The 23,301-nt window shown below is 43.6% G+C and overlaps 1 protein-coding gene across 10 annotated transcripts in view; it reads left to right on the top strand.

Moving 5' to 3' along the window:
- The window catches only part of AGRN (agrin), a 626,510-nt gene that overhangs the window by 528,979 nt on the left and 74,230 nt on the right, over positions 1–23,301 (top strand). For all 10 annotated transcript variants that reach the window (XM_069742177.1, XM_069742176.1, XM_069742173.1 and 7 more), the window contains 3 exons: positions 531–641; positions 7,547–7,711; positions 20,502–20,645. In XM_069742177.1, the coding sequence (XP_069598278.1) occupies positions 531–641; positions 7,547–7,711; positions 20,502–20,645 (420 nt within the window). The remainder of the gene's footprint in view (positions 1–530; positions 642–7,546; positions 7,712–20,501; positions 20,646–23,301) is intronic.

Below are 23,301 nucleotides of genomic sequence, written 5' to 3'. Positions count from 1 at the left end.
TAGATAATTGATAGTCATGTGTATCCGTTCAGGCCACCGAATGGCGGCTTTCAGGACGGCGATATGATGGTAGTACTTTAACATAATTACGCCCACCCTCTTATTTGACAGAAATCAAAGCCCACGTTATAACGAATCCTAAATAGATCTATGTTTACTGAAGGGACTGATCTATAATTCTCCACTTACGTCGTACGTTCGCTTTGGACGTCTTCTTAATCAGTTCCCTATAATCATCCAGATTCTCCTCTCTCCGCCTGTAACACACAATCACCTCAATCTCTCGCAGGGCATTTTGATTTAGTGAAATTGCGGCAGCTTCATCATTTTAATGTGAAAATGCGCTTTGTGTATTTTGCTTTCACATTGCCATGTGTTATCCCAGGCATTCTGAGTTCTGTCACATAGATCTGCCACCGAGAGTGAAATGAGCCTTGAGAGCGGATTATTGCAAGGAAATGTATCTCCTGTGGTGCTTTCAACCTCGGTGCCCTCATCTCATTTTTTTAAAATATTTTTTTTCTTGACAGCTGCCTCCACTAGCGTTCCTCCTGTGGTCCCGCATTGCATTCACACGGTGTATGGCTGCTGTCCCGACAATGTCACCGCTGCCCTTGGAGTTGGTCTGGCCGGATGCCCAAGTAAGATGCACTTATTATTTGTCTTCTCGAGTAATAAGTGATGTTTAAAAAGTGATTCATAACTCTTCAAAAAGGACTCGAGTACTAGCAAGTCCAGAAACAGCACCTGGCAAATCCAGCTTCGGGGGCATACTCAATCTAGGTTTCCAAAGATGAAATTTGCAGTACTTGCACAGCAGAAGATATCCACCGCTCTCTCAAAGGCATCAATTGCAAGGTGACTTTATTCAGTAATGTATATACTGAGATGTAAAGTAAATTCAATTGTACAGAGATAGATCCAGTAGAACAGAAGCGACACTTTAAGATAAGACGTTTCGACCCATTGTGGGTCTTTGTCAGGAGTCTTTGAGACTTCCTGTAATGGCGCGTGATGCACCTTCTTACTTATGCGTGACTTTGAACCAGCGTTCTAGAACATTGCATACAACGCACACTATAACATTCAAAGAGCTATTATGTTCAGTCTCAGCGACTCCTGACAAAGACCTGGGACGGGGCGAAACATCTTATATTAAAGTGTCACTTCTGTTCTAATGGATTGGATTTATCTCACATCTATGAATGTGCATTATTGAACATAACCACCTCACAATTGATGCCTTTGAGAGTGTAGTGGATATCTTTTACATGCATTAATTGGTAACCGCCTACTCCCCACCCAGTAACTCTCTTTTTTTGAGTGCAGACCATTTTTTTAAATTTTGTGAGTTTCGTTGGTGCGTTAGGCTAGGGTCACACTGCGTTAGCAGCAGCCCATTCAGCACATACGCTAACGGGCTGCTGCTAACGCAAGTGCCGGCGCTACATCACGCTAGCGCAGATGGAGCTTCTGCTAGCTCCATCTGTGCTAGCAGTGACGGACCCGGAAACGCTGCAGCCAGCGTCTCGGGTCCGTCACTCAATGACGGTGCATCACTAGCGCACGCCCATTCTGGGCGTGCGCTAGGTGATGCGTCCGGCATTGCATTCAATGGCGGTGTTAACGGAGTACGTTACACCGCGTTATGCTGCGGTGTAGCGTACTCCGTTTAACGTTGCCCCTGAACGCAATGTGAACCAAGCCTTATACAGCCAGCATGTGGGTTAAAATACTAGTCCTCATCACAGCAGCCAGTTTAACTTCTTAGATACCTCGGTCAATCTTGACAGTGGCGTTTAAGAGGTTGGAAATGGGGGAAGATGTCCTTTTTTTATCCCATCAGCTCCCTGCAGCACAAATGCAGGGTGCCCATGGCATTGTCAGAGCAGCCGTTAAGACTACTAAATGCCCCTGTGTCTGCATGTTTGTACATCTGTGGGTAGGCTTCAATTTCCCAGGATTTGGATCACGTGCCAATAAAAATTGTAAAATATGTTTTTTAAATCTTCAAAAGTTCATTTTGCACACTGTTTTCAAGCAAACATAAATAAAATAAAAAAAGAAAAATTTACATATTTGGAATGGTTGCATGTATAATTAACTGAACGAAGAAAAATATCATAATATGCTGTGAGCACCGAAATAAACATGAAAAAAAAGTGATGATAGAATTGCTGGTTTTGGTCACTTGCCAAAAATAAGGAATAAAACGAGATCAAGAAAATGTTTCTGATAAGAACTGCAGCTCAACAATAAAGTCTTCATACGACTCCACTGCCTGAAAAATAAAATGATAGTTTTTGGCAGGCTAGGAGGAAAAAAATCTAATGTGAAGAGGGGCCCTATGGGACTGTGTTACCCAAGGGCCCGAATAAACTGATTCTAATACAGCCACTAAAAGGACTATGTCACCTTTGTGTCCTATAAATATGAACTCTAAAGTTAAGCAAATACAGGAATACGTTGAAGTGGAAAGATTGGAAGCAGAACGTCAATGGCATATGTTGTTGCCATGAAAAAATAGTATTGAAGACAGTAGAACTATGAAACCACACGTTAACACATTTCCATCAACCATTTTAATGTGTAATCATGAGAACTTTGCCCAATACCAACACTTATGACCAGCTTCACTGCCAGATATCCCGTTGTAGAATATTTTGCAGTTATGAACAGCACAGAACATGGAGGTTGAACTTTAGATGTAATGTCTCTTTACAAAAGCCAGGGAGACAAAAGCTGCAAGTTGCCAGCACTCGCCTTGTAGGCGCTCAGACTGATCACTGATCCTTCAGCTTCATGAGGCTTTTGGTGAATTTCCGAGTGAGTTTCATCCAACCGATCATTGAGGACGACCGGTAGCTCAAGAACAAAGGGAAGGGGGCAAAAGATAGGGGCTGGAAGGTTGTGGTGGAAGTGACAGCTCAGATTGCCCATCTAAACAGCTCCTGACCCAAAAATAAGCAGACAGTTGACTCTAATGCTCGCCAACAAGGGAGCTGCTCCCTGTAATAGGCCCTCAACCCAAGCTCAGAAGTTACATCCCTATCCCAGATCTCTTCAGTCCAGGATCACTGCTTTCCTACAGATCATCATTCACTTTCACACAAGGACTGGTGTTTAGAGGAGTCTGTGGGCAAAAAATGACTGATCAGACCACGCTCTGGTGTTTTTTGCACCCTTGGTGTGGCCAAACAATTCAGTGCACCTTTCTATATCTCTGGCATTTTTAAAGCCAGAACTGTCAATCAAAAAACTGGGGGAGATAGATGGGAAACAAGTAGGTCGGAAGATTCACCGAACTTGTTGGCCAAGCCATAGGTGCACCAAGAGCCTGTGGTTGCTTTGAACAGTCATTTTGTGCTGACAGATTCCCGTTAAAGCATGTCTCCTCCCTTAATATTAAAAATAAATATGGTGTTCAGAAAGTTGAGATAAGGGCTATCAAAGAGAAAGACCATGTGACTCCCATGGGCGACTTGAGAAGAGGAGGACTTAATCTTCTTCCAGAATACGTGGAGTTCTTTACTACACTGTGTGCAGAATTATTAGGCAAGTTGTATTTTGATCACATGATACTTTTAATACATGTTGTCCTACTCCAAGCTGTTCACGCTTGAGAGCCAACTGCCAATTAAGTAAATCAGGTGATGTGCATCTCTGTAATGAGGAGGGGTGTTGTCTAATGACATCAAAACCCTATATAAGGTGTGCTTAATTATTAGGCAACTTCCTTTCCTTTGGCAAAATGGGTCAGAAGAGAGATTTGACGGGCTCTGAAAAGTCCAAAATTGTGAGACGTTTTGCAGAGGGATGCAGCCGTCTTGAAATTGACAAACTTTTGAAGCGTGATCACCGAACAATCAAGCGTTTCATGGCAAATAGCCAACAGGGTCGCAAGAAGCGTGTTGGACAAAAAAGGCGCAAAATAACTGCCCATGAATTGAGGAAAATCAAGCATGAAGCTGCCGAGATGCCAGTTGCCACCAGTTTTGCCATATTTCAGAGCTGCAAAGTTACTGGAGTAACAAACAGCACGAGGTGTGTGATACTCAGGGACATGGCCAAGGTAAGGAAGGGTGAAAAACGACCACCTTTGAACAAGAAACATAAGATAAAACGTCAAGACTGGGCCAAGAAATATCTTAAGACTGACTTTTCAAAGGTTTTATGGACTGATGAAATGAGAGTGACTCTTGATGGGCCAGATGGATGGGCCAGAGGCTGGATCAGTAAAGGGCAGAGAGCTCCACTCCGACTCAGATGCCAGCAAGGCGGAGGTGGGGTACTGGTATGGGCTAGTATCATCAAAGACGAACTTGTGGGACTTTTCAGGTTGAGGATGGAGTGAAGCTCAACTCCCAGACCTACTGCCAGTTTCTGGAAGACAACTTCTATAAGCAGTGGTACGGGAAGAAGTTGGTATCGTTCAAGAAAAACATGATTTTCATGCAGGACAATGCTCCATCACATGCCTCCAACTACTCCACAGCGTGGCTGGTCAGTAAAGGTCTCAAAGAAGAAAAAAATAATGACATGGCCCCTTGTTCACCTGATCTGAACCCCATAGAGAACCTGTGGTTCCTCATAAAATGTGAGATCTACAGGGAGGGAAAAATACACCTCTCGGAGCAGTGTGTGGAGGCTGTGGTGGCTGCTGCACACAATGTTGGCCGTAAACAGATCAAGCAACTGACAGAATCTATGGATGGAGGCTGCTGAGTGTCAGCATAAAGAAAGGGGGCTATATTGGTCACTCATTTTTGGGTGTTTTGTTTTTGCATGTCAGAAATGTTTATTTCAAAATTTTGTGCAGTTATATTGGTTTACCTGGTGAAAATAAACAAGTGAGACGGGAATATACCGTATTTGTCTTTTATTAAGTTGCCTAATAATTCTGCACTGTAATAGTTACCTGCACAAACAGATATCCTCCTAAGATAGCCAAATAAAAAAAAAAACCTCACTCCAACTTCCAAAAATATTAAGCTTTGATATTTATGACTCTTTTAGGTTGATTGAGAACATAGTTGTTGATCGATAATAAAAAAAAAATCCTGGAAAATACAACTTGCCTAATAATTCTGCACACAGTGTAGTTCTGAAAGTATATATGCTATTAGCTCCCCCTAATGGTGGCAGGATGCATCTAGATTTTTATCATTTAGCTCTTTGACTTTTTTAAGGAAGAGAAGGGGACTTTGAGCTCAACTGTAAAAAATGCATTTCTCACCCAAATTAAGATATTGAACTTATGGCTTGCATTAAAGGTTTACACCCACCTTCAAAGATGGATATTATCGGATTGTGCTTTAAATTTTTTTTTACTGTTTATTAAAGTTTGTAGTTGTTCTTGTGATAGTAACACGTTTCTTTTATTTAGAGCTTTTTGCCTAGGAGACTGACCAACACTGTACGCACTACACTACAGCAGGCCAGGATTAGGAGATAACAGTGCATGCCAGCCATCTTGGCTAGCTGCAAAACTTAGAAGCTCGAAAGAAAAAACCTTGTAAGTAGTGATGAGTGCGTGTGCTTAGATAAGGTGTTCTCCGAGCCTTCTCGTGTCCTAAATGAGTATTTTTGTCGTGCTCAAAAAAAAAATGCTCGAGTAGCAACGGCTGCATGTCTCGCGGCTGTACGACAGCCTAACAAGCAGGCATTCCTTGCATGTGTTGCGATTGTTGAACAGCCAAGTGGACTTGAACACACCGAAAAGATTAGGGCACAAGTGTGCTCGGATAACACCTTATCCAAGCACGTTCGCTCATCGTTACTTGTAAGTTCTACACATGTTCTTCTGTCTATCTTGGGTGGTCGATCTCCAAAGCAATAAAATATGAGCAAAAGAAACATATTAATATTTTAACAGATAAAAATGTTAATAAGCAGTAAATTGCAAAAAAATGTTTTTATTTACAAGCATTATCCAACAATACCCATTTATGAAGATGGGAATAACCCTTTAATAATAAAAAAAAAGGTGACATTTGGCAGAGCGATCAGTGACTATGGGGCTCACATTCATTGCGTATGCCCTGCTATATCTGACAAAGTGAATAAGACGAACAAAAACATTGACGTCTTCGTTTCAAATCTCTCCAAAACGTCGACCTCTCAGAAATAATTTCCACTGTGCGCCCTCTGTATCACAAGCGAGACGATAGAGCAGCCCTTAGATGTGAGAATTCGGCTGGATGAAGCAGCACCCTAGATCTGTGCTCCCTGGATATATTGCAAAGTGTGAGATCTTCATTATTTCTATAAATATACCAAAGTTCCCGTCGGCTGAAATCACACACGGAGGCGCCCGTGCACATTCTGTTTTAGGGGCCATGTTCCTGCGAGAAGAAAATCCACTATATAATGCAAGAAATGTTCCGTCCCTCACAACCCTCACCCCCAGTAGCTTTCTGGAAATGTCAGCCAGTGCACCCAGCACCTGTTAGTTTGGGCTTCAGACAGCTGCTTTCTCCGTTGTCCCTGCATTCGGAAAGAGAGGGCAATATGGCAAGCTTAATCCATCTACCGCTCCGTCTTCTTGGCGTCGGTGCACTTTTGCCGGCTGTGAACGGAGACCCAAACCCGCTCCACACGAGATGTTTCCAGCAGTCGCCTGAAGATTAATTCACTCGTTCCAAAGTCACGGCGAATCCTAGGAATTCATCTTGCCATTTCTTTCATTCCCTTTTTTTTTTCTCCACACCTCTACAGATGGAAATGGCTGCATCCCGTGCCAACTGTTCTCGCCCCATGTTGTCACCTGCTATGTTACCGTGCGAGGGTTATTAATAGTAGAGTGATCTAAATGCAGGAAAATACACGGTGACATATTGCTCACTGTATCGTCAGTGTGGCCTCCAACTGATTAACCATTTATTGTCCATGGCAAGGGCTTAGATCCTGCTATGAATCACGGGCAGCATTTTCTGCAAATAAGTCATCATTTTGCACGTAGGTGATAACATTTCGAGTCTTCGCTGGGGGCTTGACTGGTCCTGGGGAAATATTTGCTCATTGATTTAATCACTTACTGTGATAAATAACCAGAATAACTAAATAAAAAGAAGAGGCGGAATCACGGTCTGTTATTGCCACAAGTTGACGTCTTTGCCTCGTGCGACTCGCCTGGTATTTAACACCGTGGGGTGCAGCGCAAACAGTCATGATAAGTGATCGTTCCAAACGATAATAAGAGGATTGGATTGTAACTATAAATCTCTCGCCATGAACGGACAAGGTTAAATAATGTCGCTCGAATATATCCCCGATATGGCGTCCTAGGACGTTCTTCAATGCAGGGACTCGTAACCTTTTTATTACCGTCCCTCGCACGGCCGCACACAATGACACACTGGCGGTGGAGTATGCCATATGGAACTACTTAAAAGATTTAATGTCTCACTACATAGCGCATAACTTTATGTGTCTTCTTACCTTTGGCTGCCAGCTGGAGTTCCAGTTTGGCAGTGAAACGGATAATTAAAATGACATGATCGCCTTACAGGTCATTGACACAGATTCATTCTGCTTTTTCCTGCAGGCAGCTGCCAGTGTAACGTGCACGGTTCCTACGGGGGCACTTGTGATCCCACCACCGGCCAGTGCTCGTGTAAACCTGGCGTAGGTGGGCTGAAGTGCGACCGATGCGAGCCCGGCTTCTGGAATTTCCGAGGAATCGTGACGGATAAGAAAAGCGGCTGTACACGTGAGTGCGATCCAGAAACGATAATATCGTTGCAACATTGGAAGGAATTGGGCTGAAAAATTCTAGATTCAATATTAATTTATTACAATGTAAAAAGCTAAATCTATAAGAATAGCGTGAAATATGTTAATAAAATCATGGATATTTGAGGGAGAGGGTAAAAACTAATGTTAGCAGCAGCACAAAGGGTTTCGGCTACGGCATCAAAGCTGATAATTGCAGGGCATTACTGTGATTTTTACTAGATTGACTCTCTTTAGCTGGGGGAGAAATTTACAACTTGTGTCCCTTCCGCTTCCAGGACACGGCATATGCAATAGCTAACATAAGTCTGCAGCAAAAACATAGGGCATCGGTACAAAAGTGCTAAGCGAAATGCTCGGATGAAGCGTTGTCTGAGCATGCTCGTGTGCTAACCGAGTGACTTCGGCATGCTTGAAAAATATGTTTGAATCCCCGTGACCTCATGTTTCAAGACTGTTGGACAGCCGCAACACATTATTATTATTTATTTATATAGCACCATTGATTCCATGGTGCTGTACATGAGGAAGGGTTACAAACAAATTACAGATATCACTAACAGTAAGCAAACTAACAATTACAGTCTAATACAGAGGGACGAGGACCCTGCCCTCGTGGGCTTACATTCTACAGGATTATGGGGAAGGAGACAATAGGTTGAGGGTTGCAGGAGCTCCAGTGTTGGTGAGGCAGTAGCTTCAGTAGTGGTGAGGAGGCAGCGGGGTCAGTGCAGACTGCAGGCTTTCCTGAAGAGGTGGGTTTTCAGGTTCCGTCTGAAGGATACAAATATGGTTGATAGTTGGACGTGTTGGGGCAAAGAATTCCAGAGGATGGGAGATATTCAGAGGTCTTGGGAGGACCAGAGATTACGTGAGGGAAGATATCGGGAGATTAGTTCAGAGATATATGGAGGAGACAGGTTATGGCTGGCTTTGTAGGTTATTATTAGTAATTTGAACTGGATAAGCTGAGGGAATCTGAGCCAGTGATTTTGCAGAGGGGGAAAGCAGAGGAGTAGCGAGGAGAGAGATGAATTACTCAGTCAGCAGAGTGAAGGATGGACTGGAGATGTGCAAGGATGTTAGTAGGGAGGCCACAGAAAAGGATGTTGCAGTAGTCAAGGCGGGAGATGATGAGGGCATGCACAAACATTTTAGTAGATTGACGGTTGAGGAAAGGACGGATTGTGGAGATATTTTTGAGCTGGAGGCGACAAGAGGTGGAAAGAGCTTGAATGTGCAGTTTGAATGACAGGGCAGAGTCAGAGGTTACTCCGAGGCAGCGGACTTCCGATACGGGGAAAAGCGTGATGTTGTTGCGATAGATAGGTCAGGTAAGGAAGATCTATGAGATGGAGGAAAGATGAGGAGTTCAGATTTGTCCACATTGAGTTTGAGGAAGCGAGAGGAGATGAAGGAGGATATGGCTGATAGACACTCCGGGATTCTGGACAGCAGAGAGATGTCTGGGCCAGAAAGGTAGATCTGAGTGTCATCAGCATAAAGGTGGTACTGGAATCCATGGGACTTTGAGTTGTCCCAGGCCAAGTGTATAGATTGAGAAGAGTAGGGGTCCTAGAACAGGGCCTTGGGGGACTCCAACAGAGAGAGGGTGGGATGAGGAAGTAGTGTGGGAGTGGGAGACGCTGAATGTGCGGTTGGAAAGGTATGAGGAGATCCAGGATAGGGCGAGGTCTTTGATGCCAAAGGAGGAGAGGATCTGTAATAGGAGGCAGTGGTCAACTGTGTCGAAAGCAAAGGACAGGTCTAGAAGGAGGCCGTACAGAGTATTGTCCTTTAGCTTTGGCTGTAAGTAGGTCGTTAGTGATTTTGGTCAGGGCTGTCTCAGTTGAGTGATGGGGGCGGAAACCAGATTGTAGATTGTCAAAGAGCAAGTTAGATGAAAGGTGGGAGGAAAGTTTAGCGTGGACGTGCTGCTCCAGGAGTTTGGAAGCGAATAGGAGCAACGATATTGGGCAATAGCTGGACATAGCTGTTGGATCGAGGGTTGGCTTTTTAAGGATAGGCATGATTGTGGCATGTTTGAAAGCAGAAGGGAACGTGCCAGAAGTTAGTGATAAGTTGAAGAGGTGGGTTAGGGATGGAATAAGAGTGGTGCTAAGGTAGGGGAGGAGGTGGGATGGCTTCGAGCGCACAGGTGGTGAGGTGCGATTTGGAGAGGAGACAATTAAGCCCCCCCTTCAGTGATGTTGGAGAGGGAGGTTATGGGGTTTGGGCATTGGTCTGGTATACAAAGTGGTTTTGGTGGTTGAACAATGAAGACTTGCCTTGTTTGGTCAATCTTATTTTTAAAGTATGTGGCAAAGTCCTCAGCAGAGATGAGGGAGGTTGGAGGGGGCAGTGGGGGGCGGAGGAGGGACTTAAAGATTTTGAATAAGTGTTTGGGGTTGTAGGATAGGGAATATATGAGGGTTGTAAAGTAGGCCTGTTTAGCAGAGGTGAGGGCAGATTTCCTATTTGTTAGATAATCCCTGCATGTGTTACTGCTGTTGAACAGCCGTGAGACATACAGACATGGGGACATGAACATATTTTTAGAGCACCTTAACTGAGCACATTCCCCCATCACTAATAACTGTGTCTGTATGACATACAGTGGGGCAAAAAAGTATTTAGTCAGTCAGCAATAGTGCAAGTTCCACCACTTAAAAAGATGAGAGGCGTCTGTAATTTACATCATAGGTAGACCTCAACTATGGGAGACAAACTGAGAAAAAAAAATCCAGAAAATCACATTGTCTGTTTTTTTATCATTTTTTTTGCATATTATGGTGGAAAATAAGTATTTGGTCAGAAACAAACAATCAAGATTTCTGGCTCTCACAGACCTGTAACTTCTTCTTTAAGAGTCTCCTCTTTCCTCCACTCATTACCTGTAGTAATGGCACCTGTTTAAACTTGTTATCAGTATAAAAAGACACCTGTGCACACCCTCAAACAGTCTGACTCCAAACTCCACTATGGTGAAGACCAAAGAGCTGTCAAAGGACACAGGAAACAAAATTGTAGCCCTGCACCAGGCTGGGAAGACTGAATCTGCAGTAGCCAACCAGCTTGGAGTGAAGAAATCAACAGTGGGAGCAATAATTAGAAAATGGAAGACATACAAGACCACTGATAATCTCCCTCGATCTGGGGCTCCACGCAAAATCCCACCCCGTGGGGTCAGAATGATCACAAGAACGGTGAGCAAAAATCCCAGAACCACGCGGGGGGACCTAGTGAATGAACTGCAGAGAGCTGGGACAAATGTAACAAGGCCTACCATAAGTAACACACTACGCCACCATGGACTCAGATCCTGCAGTGCCAGACGTGTCCCACTGCTTAAGCCAGTACATGTCCGGGCCCATCTGAAGTTTGCTAGAGAGCATTTGGATGATCCAGAGGAGTTTTGGGAGAATGTCCTATGGTCTGATGAAACCAAACTGGAACTGTTTGGTAGAAACACAACTTGTCGTGTTTGGAGGAAAAAGAATACTGAGTTGCATCCATCAAACACCATACCTACTGTAAAGCATGGTGGTGGAAACATCATGCTTTGGGGCTGTTTCTCTGCAAAGGGGCCAGGACGACTGATCCGGGTGCATGAAAGAATGAATGGGGCCATGTATCGTGAGATTTTGAGTGCAAACCTCCTTCCATCAGCAAGGGCATTGAAGATGAAACGTGGCTGGGTCTTTCAACATAACAATGATCCAAAGCACACAGCCAGGGCAACGAAGGAGTGGCTTCGTAAGAAGCATTTCAAGGTCCTGGAGTGGCCTAGCCAGTCTCCAGATCTCAACCCTATAGAAAACCTTTGGAGGGAGTTGAAAGTCCGTGTTGCCAAGCGAAAAGCCAAAAACATCACTGCTCTAGAGGAGATCTGCATGGAGGAATGGGCCAACATACCAACAACAGTGTGTGGCAACCTTGTGAAGGCTTACAGAAAACGTTTGACCTCTGTCATTGCCAACAAAGGATATATTACAAAGTATTGAGATGAAATTTTGTTTCTGACCAAATACTTATTTTCCACCATAATATGCAAATAAAATGTTAAAAAAACAGACAATGTAATTTTCTGGATTTTTTTTTTCTCAGTTTGTCTCCCATAGTTGAGGTCTACCTATGATGTAAATTACAGACGCCTCTCATCTTTTTAAGTGGTGGAACTTGCACTATTGCTGACTGACTAAATACTTTTTTGCCCCACTGTATATACAACCTGTGCATCTGCACAAAGATAAGGGGGTCCAATGCTACCCTAGTAGCTTTAAGGCTATGTGCTCACGTTGCAGAAATGCTGCGGAAATGTCCGCAGCATTTCCGCAACTCCTTGCTGCGGGTAAAATGCATGCACAATTCACAAGTGTTTTACAAGCATTTTTAGCTTGCAGAATGCTTGCATTTTCCAAGTGATTGACAGGTTGGTCACACTTGTCAAGCATAGTGCTTGACAAGTGTGACAAACTTTTTACTGCCTATGCCGCATCAATAGTAAAAGATAGACTGTTAAAAAAAAAATGGTTATTCTCACCTTCCGACGGCCCCTGATCTTCTCAGCGGCGCTCCCGATACCTTCCGTTCCCAGGGATGCCCGTTCCCAGGCCCTTTGTGACGTCACGGTCGATTGACCGCAACGTCATCCCAGGTGATTTGCGCAATGCATCCCTGGGAATGGAAGCCGTAGCGTGCACCGCTGAGAGGCGGGAGGACTCCGGGGGCCATCAGAAGGTAAGCATATCCCTATTTTTTATTTTAATTTTTTTTTACAGGGATTTTGTACCTAGGGCCTGGAGGAGAGTCTCATGCGTAAAGTGAGCATTTCAATGCAATCCTATGGCTACGGAATCACCGCGATTCCGCAGAAATAATGAATATGCTCTGGATTTTACCGCTATGCGATTCCGCAGCGGGAAAATCCGCAGCATGGGCACAACAACTGCGGAATCCCATAGATTGCATGGAAATGTGTTTAAGAGTTTTTTAGCATTTCCGCTGCGGCAAAAACCGCGGCAGAAACGCATAAAGCGCAATGTGGGTACACAGCCACAGGATTACGATACCCGCTGTATCTCAGATGAGCTAATGAGCAGAGTTGGCGAGAATTCATATTTGCCACATCAGAAATCTATGTCCGCCAGGATAGGCGCGGAAGAACCGCCTCTTATCTGACAGCAACTGTGGCTCTACTTTTGATTAGCCAGCCTGACATGACATCACATGTGAATCATTCCAGGCTGCCAGCTAATCAAAAGAAAAGCCGCAGATGCCATCAGGAATAAAGTAAAGGCTGGAATGACAATGAGTGCAGGGTCTTATCCAGTTTATAGGGAAAATGTGAAAACAGGATTTGCTCACCTGATGACAGTCACAACCCGTGTGTTAGCTTGTTGCAATAGGCTTCTGCACATCCACCAATGCGATAAGATACAAACTTGGATGGAAAGTGGATATGAATCTGCACTGCCAGAGATGGAATATATGATGAGAGACCAGAATAGTATGGTTGTGGTTTCTATTTGTCAATGCGTTTCCTGGTGTTCATACCTATTCATCAGCCTGCACCTGATGCAGAGGTATGAACACCTCGAAATGCGTTGACAAATAAAAACCACAACCATACTATTTTGGTCTCTCATCCTATGTTGCACCTCTGGCAGCGCGAATTCATATCCACTTTCCCTCCAAGTTTGTATCTTAACAGATGCCCTCAGGAAACAGCAGTTCTCAGGGCTTCTGTCCAGTGGCCATAAATTACTGACATGGCTGATGGACTGGGTGCGGCAAGTCAATGCACACCAACTCTACCAATAAGTATGAGATTGGAGAGCAGGGGGTCCAGGTCCACGTACTGTTCTTATTCGGGGGCCTTCAGCCGTCTGTGTCCACCCATTGTATACATCATATCTAATGTTGGTGTAGCCTTGGAGGTCAATTCATAGAGAAGGGCCCTGATGACATCTCCTCTCGCCAGTTGACTGAGAATGAGGTCTGGACTTATTGTTATAAGGCTCCATGTAACCTCATTGCTATGAGGAACTATAATAGAAGATTAGAAAACTATGTGGTCCTACTCTACCTCTTCATGACTCAGATTGCATATAGGATTCTGTATTATTCCTCCAACTACACAGCTTCTGATGTTGGTATTTTTCATGTTTTTTTCCTTTGTATTTTTTTTATTCATGTTTTTTTTTCCATGTTCAAGTGTTTATAGCATATGCAAATGTAGAGTAGTAGTACTTTATCTTCTGATATTAAAACAGTCACATGTTCATACGGTAAATTATCCATTACAGAGTCAGGAGACGAAGTGGTTAAATTTCATGGTAAAGAGCGATTGTTGGACAGAGCAAACCATTTTGGACTAGATTTGCAGAACCTGTGATTCCCGCTGGGTTGTGAGAGCCTGAGGCAAGGATTGATCCAAGCACAAAGCTGAAGGCATGATACTAAATTACAAAATGAAGAGTCGACTTAGGTGTGATGGATGACTGCATGGGGGCATTCACGAACTCAGGCCCCGTCAATAGCATAAGGGGACCCCATCATTTTCGGCACTATGTTGTATCAAGACAGGGCTTCTTTGTTGCTCCTTGTCTGAACATTAAAGAGAACACAAGGGAGTGATATAAACGCAGAAGCGTCCCGCTGTGATGTCCAGCAAAGCCTTGTGGGTCATATCCACCCTACGGGCAGCCACTTGTCAGTTATGTAATGGAAGCCAAGAGTCTGTCAGTTTGGCAGCATGACAGGCATAATGAGCCAGGTAGAAGAAATCACAAGAGCTGCAGGCGAGGAGATAGCTGAGTGCTGACCACCGTACAGCTTATCTAAATAGCATACATGTCATTACATCCTTCAGGTTTTTAATCCAACGCCAGTCTAATGGCCACCAAAGATATTATTACTTATCAAGCAAACCGCAGGCATTACATAAATAGCACATTGTATCCAAAATGCTGACGTTCCTTTCGCATTGTCTTCATAGACATTGGAATAGAAATGACTTTTTGTAAGGTTTTATGGGCTAAGCATAGAATGAAAATCTCATTGGGTTTAGGTGTTAGTACCAAATCGATCAGAACTGAGTTTAATGTAGGCTGAAGAAATATAGGCAACTGGGAATGTGATTTTCCCCATTGGTTTCTTCCAACGGATCATGAAAATTGAAATGCTGAAGATCACTGTAAAAACAACTGAGCAGGTAGACAAGTGTTTGAGGGGTCATTGTACTGTGCTACATATGCTGCCGAAATCTAGGATTTGTAGAGATGATGGATGCAAACAACTGGCTAAGACGATGGTGCAGACAACAAGGATTCGGATTCCTGGACCACGGTGTGAATTACTGGTACGATGGACTCCTCGCCAGAGATGGACTACACCTCAACAAACCTGGGAAACACACATTCGCCAGAAGACTCGCTACACTCATCAGGAGGGCGTTAAACTAGAAGAAGAGGGGACGGGAAGAAAAACATTAGACTTGAACAAAGAAGACCCAGGAAAACATACTCAGATGGGAGGTAAGAACATTTCTAAAGCAATCCACAGCGAGGAGATTGGAACAAAACAAAATCCTCTAAACTGCATGCTCGCAAACGCCAGAAGCCTGACAAACAAGATGGAAGAACTAGAAGCAGAAATATCTACAGGTAACTTTGACATAGTGGGAATAACCGAGACATGGTTAGATGAAAGCTATGACTGGGCAGTTAACTTACAGGGTTACAGTCTGTTTAGAAAGGATCGTAAAAATCGGAGAGGAGGAGGGGTTTGTCTCTATGTAAAGTCTTGTCTAAAGTCCACTTTAAGGGAGGATATTAGCGAAGGAAATGAGGATGTCGAGTCCATATGGGTCGAAATTCATGGAGGGAAAAATGGTAACAAAATTCTCATTGGGGTCTGTTACAAACCCCCAAATATAACAGAAACCATGGAAAGTCTACTTCTAAAGCAGATAGATGAAGCTGCAACCCATAATGAGGTCCTGGTTATGGGGGACTTTAACTACCCGGATATTAACTGGGAAAGTGAAACCTGTGAAACCCATAAAGGCAACAGGTTTCTGCTAATAACCAAGAAAAATTATCTTTCACAATTGGTGCAGAATCCAACCAGAGGAGCAGCACTTTTAGACCTAATACTATCTAATAGACCTGACAGAATAACAAATCTGCAGGTGGTTGGGCATCTAGGAAATAGCGACCACAATATTGTACAGTTTCACCTGTCTTTCACTAGGGGCACTTGTCAGGGAGTCACAAAAACACTGAACTTTAGGAAGGCAAAGTTTGACCAGCTTAGAGATGCCCTTAATCTGGTAGACTGGGACAATATCCTCAGAAATAAGAATACAGATAATAAATGGGAAATGTTTAAGAACATCCTAAATAGGCAGTGTAAGCGGTTTATACCTTGTGGGAATAAAAGGACTAGAAATAGGAAAAACCCAATGTGGCTAAACAAAGAAGTAAGACAGGCAATTAACAGTAAAAAGAAAGCATTTGCACTACTAAAGCAGGATGGCACCATTGAAGCTCTAAAAAACTATAGGGAGAAAAATACTTTATCTAAAAAACTAATTAAAGCTGCCAAAAAGGAAACAGAGAAGCACATTGCTAAGGAGAGTAAAACTAATCCCAAACTGTTCTTCAACTATATCAATAGTAAAAGAATAAAAACTGAAAATGTAGGCCCCTTAAAAAATAGTGAGGAAAGAATGGTTGTAGATGACGAGGAAAAAGCTAACATATTAAACACCTTCTTCTCCACGGTATTCACGGTGGAAAATGAAATGCTAGGTGAAATCCCAAGAAACAATGAAAACCCTATATTAAGGGTCACCAATCTAACCCAAGAAGAGGTGCGAAACCGGCTAAATAAGATTAAAATAGATAAATCTCCGGGTCCGGATGGCATACACCCACGAGTACTAAGGGAACTAAGTAATGTAATAGATAAACCATTATTTCTTATTTTTAGGGACTCTATAGCGACAGGATCTGTTCCGCACGACTGGCGCATAGCAAATGTGGTGCCAATATTCAAAAAGGGCTCTAAAAGTGAACCTGGAAATTATAGGCCAGTAAGTCTAACCTCTATTGTTGGTAAAATATTTGAAGGGTTTCTGAGGGATGTTATTCTGGATTATCTCAATGAGAATAACTGTTTAACTCCATATCAGCATGGGTTTATGAGAAATCGCTCCTGTCAAACCAATCTAATCAGTTTTTATGAAGAGGTAAGCTATAGGCTGGACCACGGTGAGTCATTGGACGTGGTATATCTTGATTTTTCCAAAGCGTTTGATACCATGCCGCACAAGAGGTTGGTACACAAAATGAGAATGCTTGGTCTGGGGGAAAATGTGTGTAAATGGGTTAGTAACTGGCTTAGTGATAGAAAGCAGAGGGTGGTTATAAATGGTATAGTCTCTAACTGGGTCGCTGTGACCAGTGGGGTACCGCAGGGGTCAGTATTGGGACCTGTTCTCTTCAACATATTCATTAATGATCTGGTAGAAGGTTTACACAGTAAAATATCGATATTTGCAGATGATACAAAACTATGTAAAGCAGTTAATACAAGAGAAGATAGTATTCTGCTACAGATGGATCTGGATAAGTTGGAAACTTGGGCTGAAAGGTGGCAGATGAGGTTTAACAATGATAAATGTAAGGTTATACACATGGGAAGAAGGAATCAATATCACCATTACACACTGAATGGGAAACCACTGGGTAAATCTGACAGGGAGAAGGACTTGGGGATCCTAGTTAATGATAAACTTACCTGGAGCAGCCAGTGCCAGGCAGCAGCTGCCAAGGCAAACAGGATCATGGGGTGCATTAAAAGAGGTCTGGATACACATGATGAGAGCATTATACTGCCTCTGTACAAATCCCTAGTTAGACCGCACATGGAGTACTGTGTCCAGTTTTGGGCACCGGTGCTCATATAATATAATGATATAATGGAACTAGAGAGAGTACAAAGGAGGGCAACAAAATTAATAAAGGGGATGGGAGAACTACAATACCCAGATAGATTAGCGAAATTAGGATTATTTAGTCTAGAAAAAAGACGACTGAGGAGCGATCTAATAACCATGTATAAGTATATAAGGGGACAATACAAATATCTCGCTGAGGATCTGTTTATACCAAGGAAGGTGACGGGCACAAGGGGGCATTCTTTGCGTCTGGAGGAGAGAAGGTTTTTCCACCAACATAGAAGAGGATTCTTTACTGTTAGGGCAGTGAGAATCTGGAATTGCTTGCCTGAGGAGGTGGTGATGGCGAACTCAGTCGAGGGGTTCAAGAGAGGCCTGGATGTCTTCCTGGAGCAGAACAATATTGTATCATACAATTATTAGGTTCTGTAGAAGGACGTAGATCTGGGGATTTATTATGATGGAATATAGGCTGAACTGGATGGACAAATGTCTTTTTTCGGCCTTACTAACTATGTTACTATGTTACTATGGATATGAAAAAATTAGCTTATGCATCCTGAATGGACAACATATTCCGCATAGCATTTGGATTACTGACATTCCCCTTATAGGGTGTTTGTTAGTCCCAAAACATGTGTAGCTATGTAGGGGACTTGCCTATAAAAAACAGTGTACTATAAACTGTCAATTCTACTGAAAATCCTCTTTAATCCAGTACAATAATCGAGGTCCTTGGTGCGGCCAAGCCGCTCAGTGGACCATTCCTACCCCAGATTTTGCCTCCCTCTATGTTGATTTTCAGCATTGCGTTGCCCGAAGTGAGTTCTTTCTGAAGAGAGAGCTCAATGCGGGATTGACGGAGCGCATGCACTCACAGCCCTTTGTTTTCTCTGGTGCCATCACTCGCCAGGTTTGCCAACCGTCCAGAAATTCTTGAACAATCAATGCAAATAAGGCATGTTTTTTCCCTGTCCATGATGCCTCTGTGATTCGTTTTGAAGGTGGAGAGACTTGTACAGATTTTTTTTTTTACTTATTTGTCACCCTTTTCCAGTTCACAGTGAATGAAGCTCGTGTTGTCATATAGGATTTATGGTCTGTAGACATGGATCACATGTAGTGTTAACAATATATTATTTTCCTCAAATGTGTCCTTAAAAAAGTTGGCTGTCCGTGATGTTTTAAGAAGGTGCCCAGAAAAAGTACAAAATCAAGTTGGCAACCCTGTCGCTCACTACACCCAGAAATGAAGTGAAGCGGTCTCAGAGAGAGGAGGAGAGGGCTGCGTGGGCATGGGCTCTGGCACTTCTACAGTGAACACATGCCCAACCATGATCTTCAGACAGACCTCCCTGCAGGCAAGACAGCACTGTCAATCAACACAGATGTGGGCAGAGACGGGCATAATATGGTGGTGGAAAGGTTATCTGCCACGCCGTTAATGGCAATAAAGGGGCAGGACGGCATACTGGGACCCGCACCTGCCCTGCCACTATAATGGGGCCCTGACTTTCCCTTATCTCAGGGGTACCTAGGATGGTTAGGAGTCCAGAGCCGCCAGTGTAACCCTGTCTCCTGTGCAGGCCCTATCAGTGGCCCCCTCTCTCCCCCCAGGGAGGAGGACTGAACCAATGTATAAATACAACAATAAACGGTATACAGACAAGGTAACTAAAAGTCTCAAACTCACCAAATGCTCACACAACCACAGAGGTAACGCATAGAAGGGAAGAGAAGGAAAAAACTAGGAAGGAAAACAGGTTTAACATGCAACCAAAACAGCAGACACCAATCTCTGTAAATAAACCTCCAAGCTCCAAATACTATGCTCCTTCAACCTCCAAGCCAGGCAGCAGAACTGATCACTGACAATAGCTGTAGTCCAGGCTGGGTCTATATAGAGATTACAAAATCCACTTCAGCTGAGAGACCCAGCTCACAGCAACTCAGCAGCAAGGTTAGCTCCTGCACTGCTGGCACAAAGCAGCCAGGTCAGAATACAGGAGAAGAGCTTCTGTTCACTGTGTGTGAACGAGGCCCAGAGCGCTGCGGTTCACTGGAACCTCTCTGTCACGGTAGCGCCATGACATTATCATAGTGGCTCATGCTAGATGCCAATCTTGGAGCATCTATGAAGGAGAAAAATATCCAGCATGTTGTTTCTAAAGCCAAGCCAGGACCCACATGGTTAAAACAAGTTGGTGGAAGCATTTTAAGATGCTCTTTGAAATATCTGTTACATATAAAATCTGCATGTTTTTAAGTCTGAAAACCGAGTTCTGGAAATTTTTCTCCTTTATGACTATATGTGCTCATGTGTCTGTGCTCCTGTACTAAAGGGGTAATAAATGCAAGATTAATGAACTAGGAAAATGTGAACTTGAATCCACTGGAACATTTTTAGACATATCTGTCAAATTTCAAACCAAATCTTGGATCAATTATTTTTTATGCAAAATTTCGGGACAATTTGGAGAATGTTTCCAAATTGTTAGCTACGCCCCATTAAGGCCATGCCACACACCGCTTCATTAAGCCACATTCCTTGTAAGAGTGCTGCAAAAAGTGTTTGAGGCATATGATGAATAGGTCTGAAACGAGATGCACCAAGTTGGGGCAAAATTTGGTACATTTTGTGCCGCCTGAGAAGAGCAAATTTGCCCCAATTTTTTTAAAATTTGCTGCACACTGAATTAAATGTGACTTTTTTAAACGCCTATATGATACCCTATAAGACAGAACATATATGGAGATTCCTAGATGATAGTTATCCACATGGTTTGCTTTTATTTTGCAGCATGTCACTGTGATCAGGCTGGAGCTGTGCGTGATGACTGCGAGCAGATGACTGGTCTGTGCTCATGTAAGACGGGAATATCTGGTTTGAAGTGCAGTCAGTGCCCAGACGGAAGTAAACCTGGCCTGAGTGGCTGCGAGAAAGGTAAGGACATCTGTGTTGGTGGTTTTTGGATGAAACCGGTTTTTATTATTTTTGAAGATGTGTTTGAGACGTCTACCACCATCATGTGTTTGAAATGTCTACCACCACCACGTGTTTGAGACGTCTACCACCATCATGTGTTTGAGATATCTATGGCCACCATGTGTTTGAGATGTCTACCACCACCATGTGTTTGAGACGTCTACCACCACCACGTGTTTGAGACGTCTACTGCCACCACGTGTTTAAGATGTCTACCGCCACCACGTGTTTAAGACCTCTACCGCCACGTGTTTGAGATCTCTACCGTCACGTGTTTGAGATGTCGAACGCCACTACGTGTTTGAGATGTGTAGCGCTGCCATGTGTTTAAGACGTCTACCACCACATGTGAGAGATGTCTACCACCACCACATGTTTGAGACCTCTACCGCCACGTGTTTGAGAAGTCTAACGCCACCACGTGTTTGAAACGTCTACAGCCATCATGTGTTTGAGACATCTACTGCTATCATAGCACAGCATGGATATGGCCGTTATATAACCGAATTCTTCTTACCAAGTCTTGATCCGGCCATATTTATGTTCTGTGTCACAGTTTGCTTCAGCAGGTGAAGTGCATGCAGAAACCTTTTTTCCAGATTTTGTATTGAGCCCCGGCACAATCAATAATAATTTACCTTCTTGAGTGACTAAAGGAGAATGAAAACAGATTTGAGCGAGCGTGGAAACACAACAAAATGAAGGCTGACAACATTTTACAATTGATCGGTCCACATGGGCAGCTCATTACCCTATCTGTCTTCTGTCGATATTGATTCTCTCTGTAGTCATATTTAAAGGCACACAGTCCACAGGAGTTTTATTGCGGGCGATTTACTTCTCATTTTGCATAAGCAAAATAATGCCAGATTTGTCAATATCGTAATAGATTTTTATCATCATAGAGATCTAATAATCTTCAGTATTGATTAAGAAAATTATAGTATAAAACACTTAGGATTAGGGACAGACTGTGTTTTCGTACAATATTTGCCATCACAATAGTTGTTATACACCTGAGCTACATTTATAGGGTTCTCCCATTTGAGGCATTTATAGCAAACTAAATGGTGGCCCGATTCTAACGCATTGGGTATTCTAGAATATGCATGTCCACGTAGTATATTGCCTAGCAACATAGTATATTGGCCAGCCACGTAGTATATTGCCCAGCCACGTAGTATATGGCCCAGCCACGTAGTATATTACACAGCGACGGAGTATACAGCACAGAGCCACGTAGTATACAGACTTAAAATAAAAATAAACATATACTCACCTTCCGGAGGTCCGTTGAAGTCCTGGCCCTGTGTGCGGTGCACACGGCAGCTTCCGGTCCCAGGGCTGGTATGAGCACAGGACCTGATGACGTAACAGTTACATGACCGTGACATCATGTCAGGTCCTTCTCGCATACGATCCTTGGCACCAGAACCTGCCGCTTGCATGGAGTGGTCACCGAAGCGTCGCGAGGAGCGGGAAAGGCGGCGGATGGTGAGTATAGCAAGTTTTTTTTTTTTTTATTATTTTTAACATGACATATTTTGACTACTGATGCTGCATAGGCAGCATCAATAGTAAATAGTTGGGGACACACAGGGTTAATAGCAGCGGTAACAAAGTGCGTTACACCGCGGGCCGTTACTGCTGCCATTAACCCTGTGTGAGCGGTGAGTAGAGGGGATTATGGAACGGGCACCGAGCACTGACTGCAGGGGAGTAGGGGAGGGACTAATCGGACTGTGCCCGTCACTGATTGGTCGCCGCAGCCATGACAGGCAGCGGCCGAGACCAATCAGCGACGTGGGATTTCCGTTACGGAAATTGAGGACAGAAAGACAGAAGTACCCCTTAGACAAGTATATATATAGATATGGAAGAAACGTCAAAGATGTTCAATGGATGCGCCTCTCACCCAGGGACCCTCTGCTATCTCCAAAACGGTGCCCCGATGGCTGCATGTGTACCACTTTTTCCATAGGAGCTCACATTCTCTTTCTTCATTTATGAGCGCCCCTCTGTGGCCATTTCTTAAGATAAATGCATTGGACATTTATTGTTTATCCTGTTGATATCCGATAAATGTCCCAGATGATTATCATGTATTGACTGTCAAGCCATGGTCTCTTAGTCTCTGCCCAGGTGGTCAAACAATCAGTCCTCCTTTTAGTCTCTGCCCAGGTGGTCAAACAATCAGTCCTCCTTTACCTAGGGTTAATTGCATTTAACGGTACTCTGTCAGCAGGTTTTTGTTATGTAATCTGTGAGCAGCATGATGTAGGGTCTGAGACACTGATTCCAGCGATATGTCACTACTAGGCTTTGTGTTAGCTATTGCAATAAAATCAGTGTTTTATCAGCAGGAGATTCGCTGCAGGACTAGGTGTCCCATGCCTACTAGTCAACTGCTCTGTGTAACTACACCCCCACCACTAATTCGCTACTTTCTCTCAGTGCACACAGAAAGCAGCCAATCAGTGGTGTGGGCGGGGCTATACACAGCTCAGTATTTTGAGCTCTGCTAGACCTGCAGCAGAGAAGACTGTGATTTAATCACAACTACTGCACCAAGTAAGCTTAGTGATACATCGCTGGAATCAGGGTCTCTGTCCCT

The sequence above is a fragment of the Ranitomeya imitator genome, chromosome 10, assembly GCF_032444005.1.
Source record: "Ranitomeya imitator isolate aRanImi1 chromosome 10, aRanImi1.pri, whole genome shotgun sequence".
Lineage (NCBI taxonomy): Eukaryota > Metazoa > Chordata > Amphibia > Anura > Dendrobatidae > Ranitomeya > Ranitomeya imitator.
Note: the sequence above shows the minus strand (reverse complement) of the source record. Positions and strands in the feature narration are given on the sequence as shown.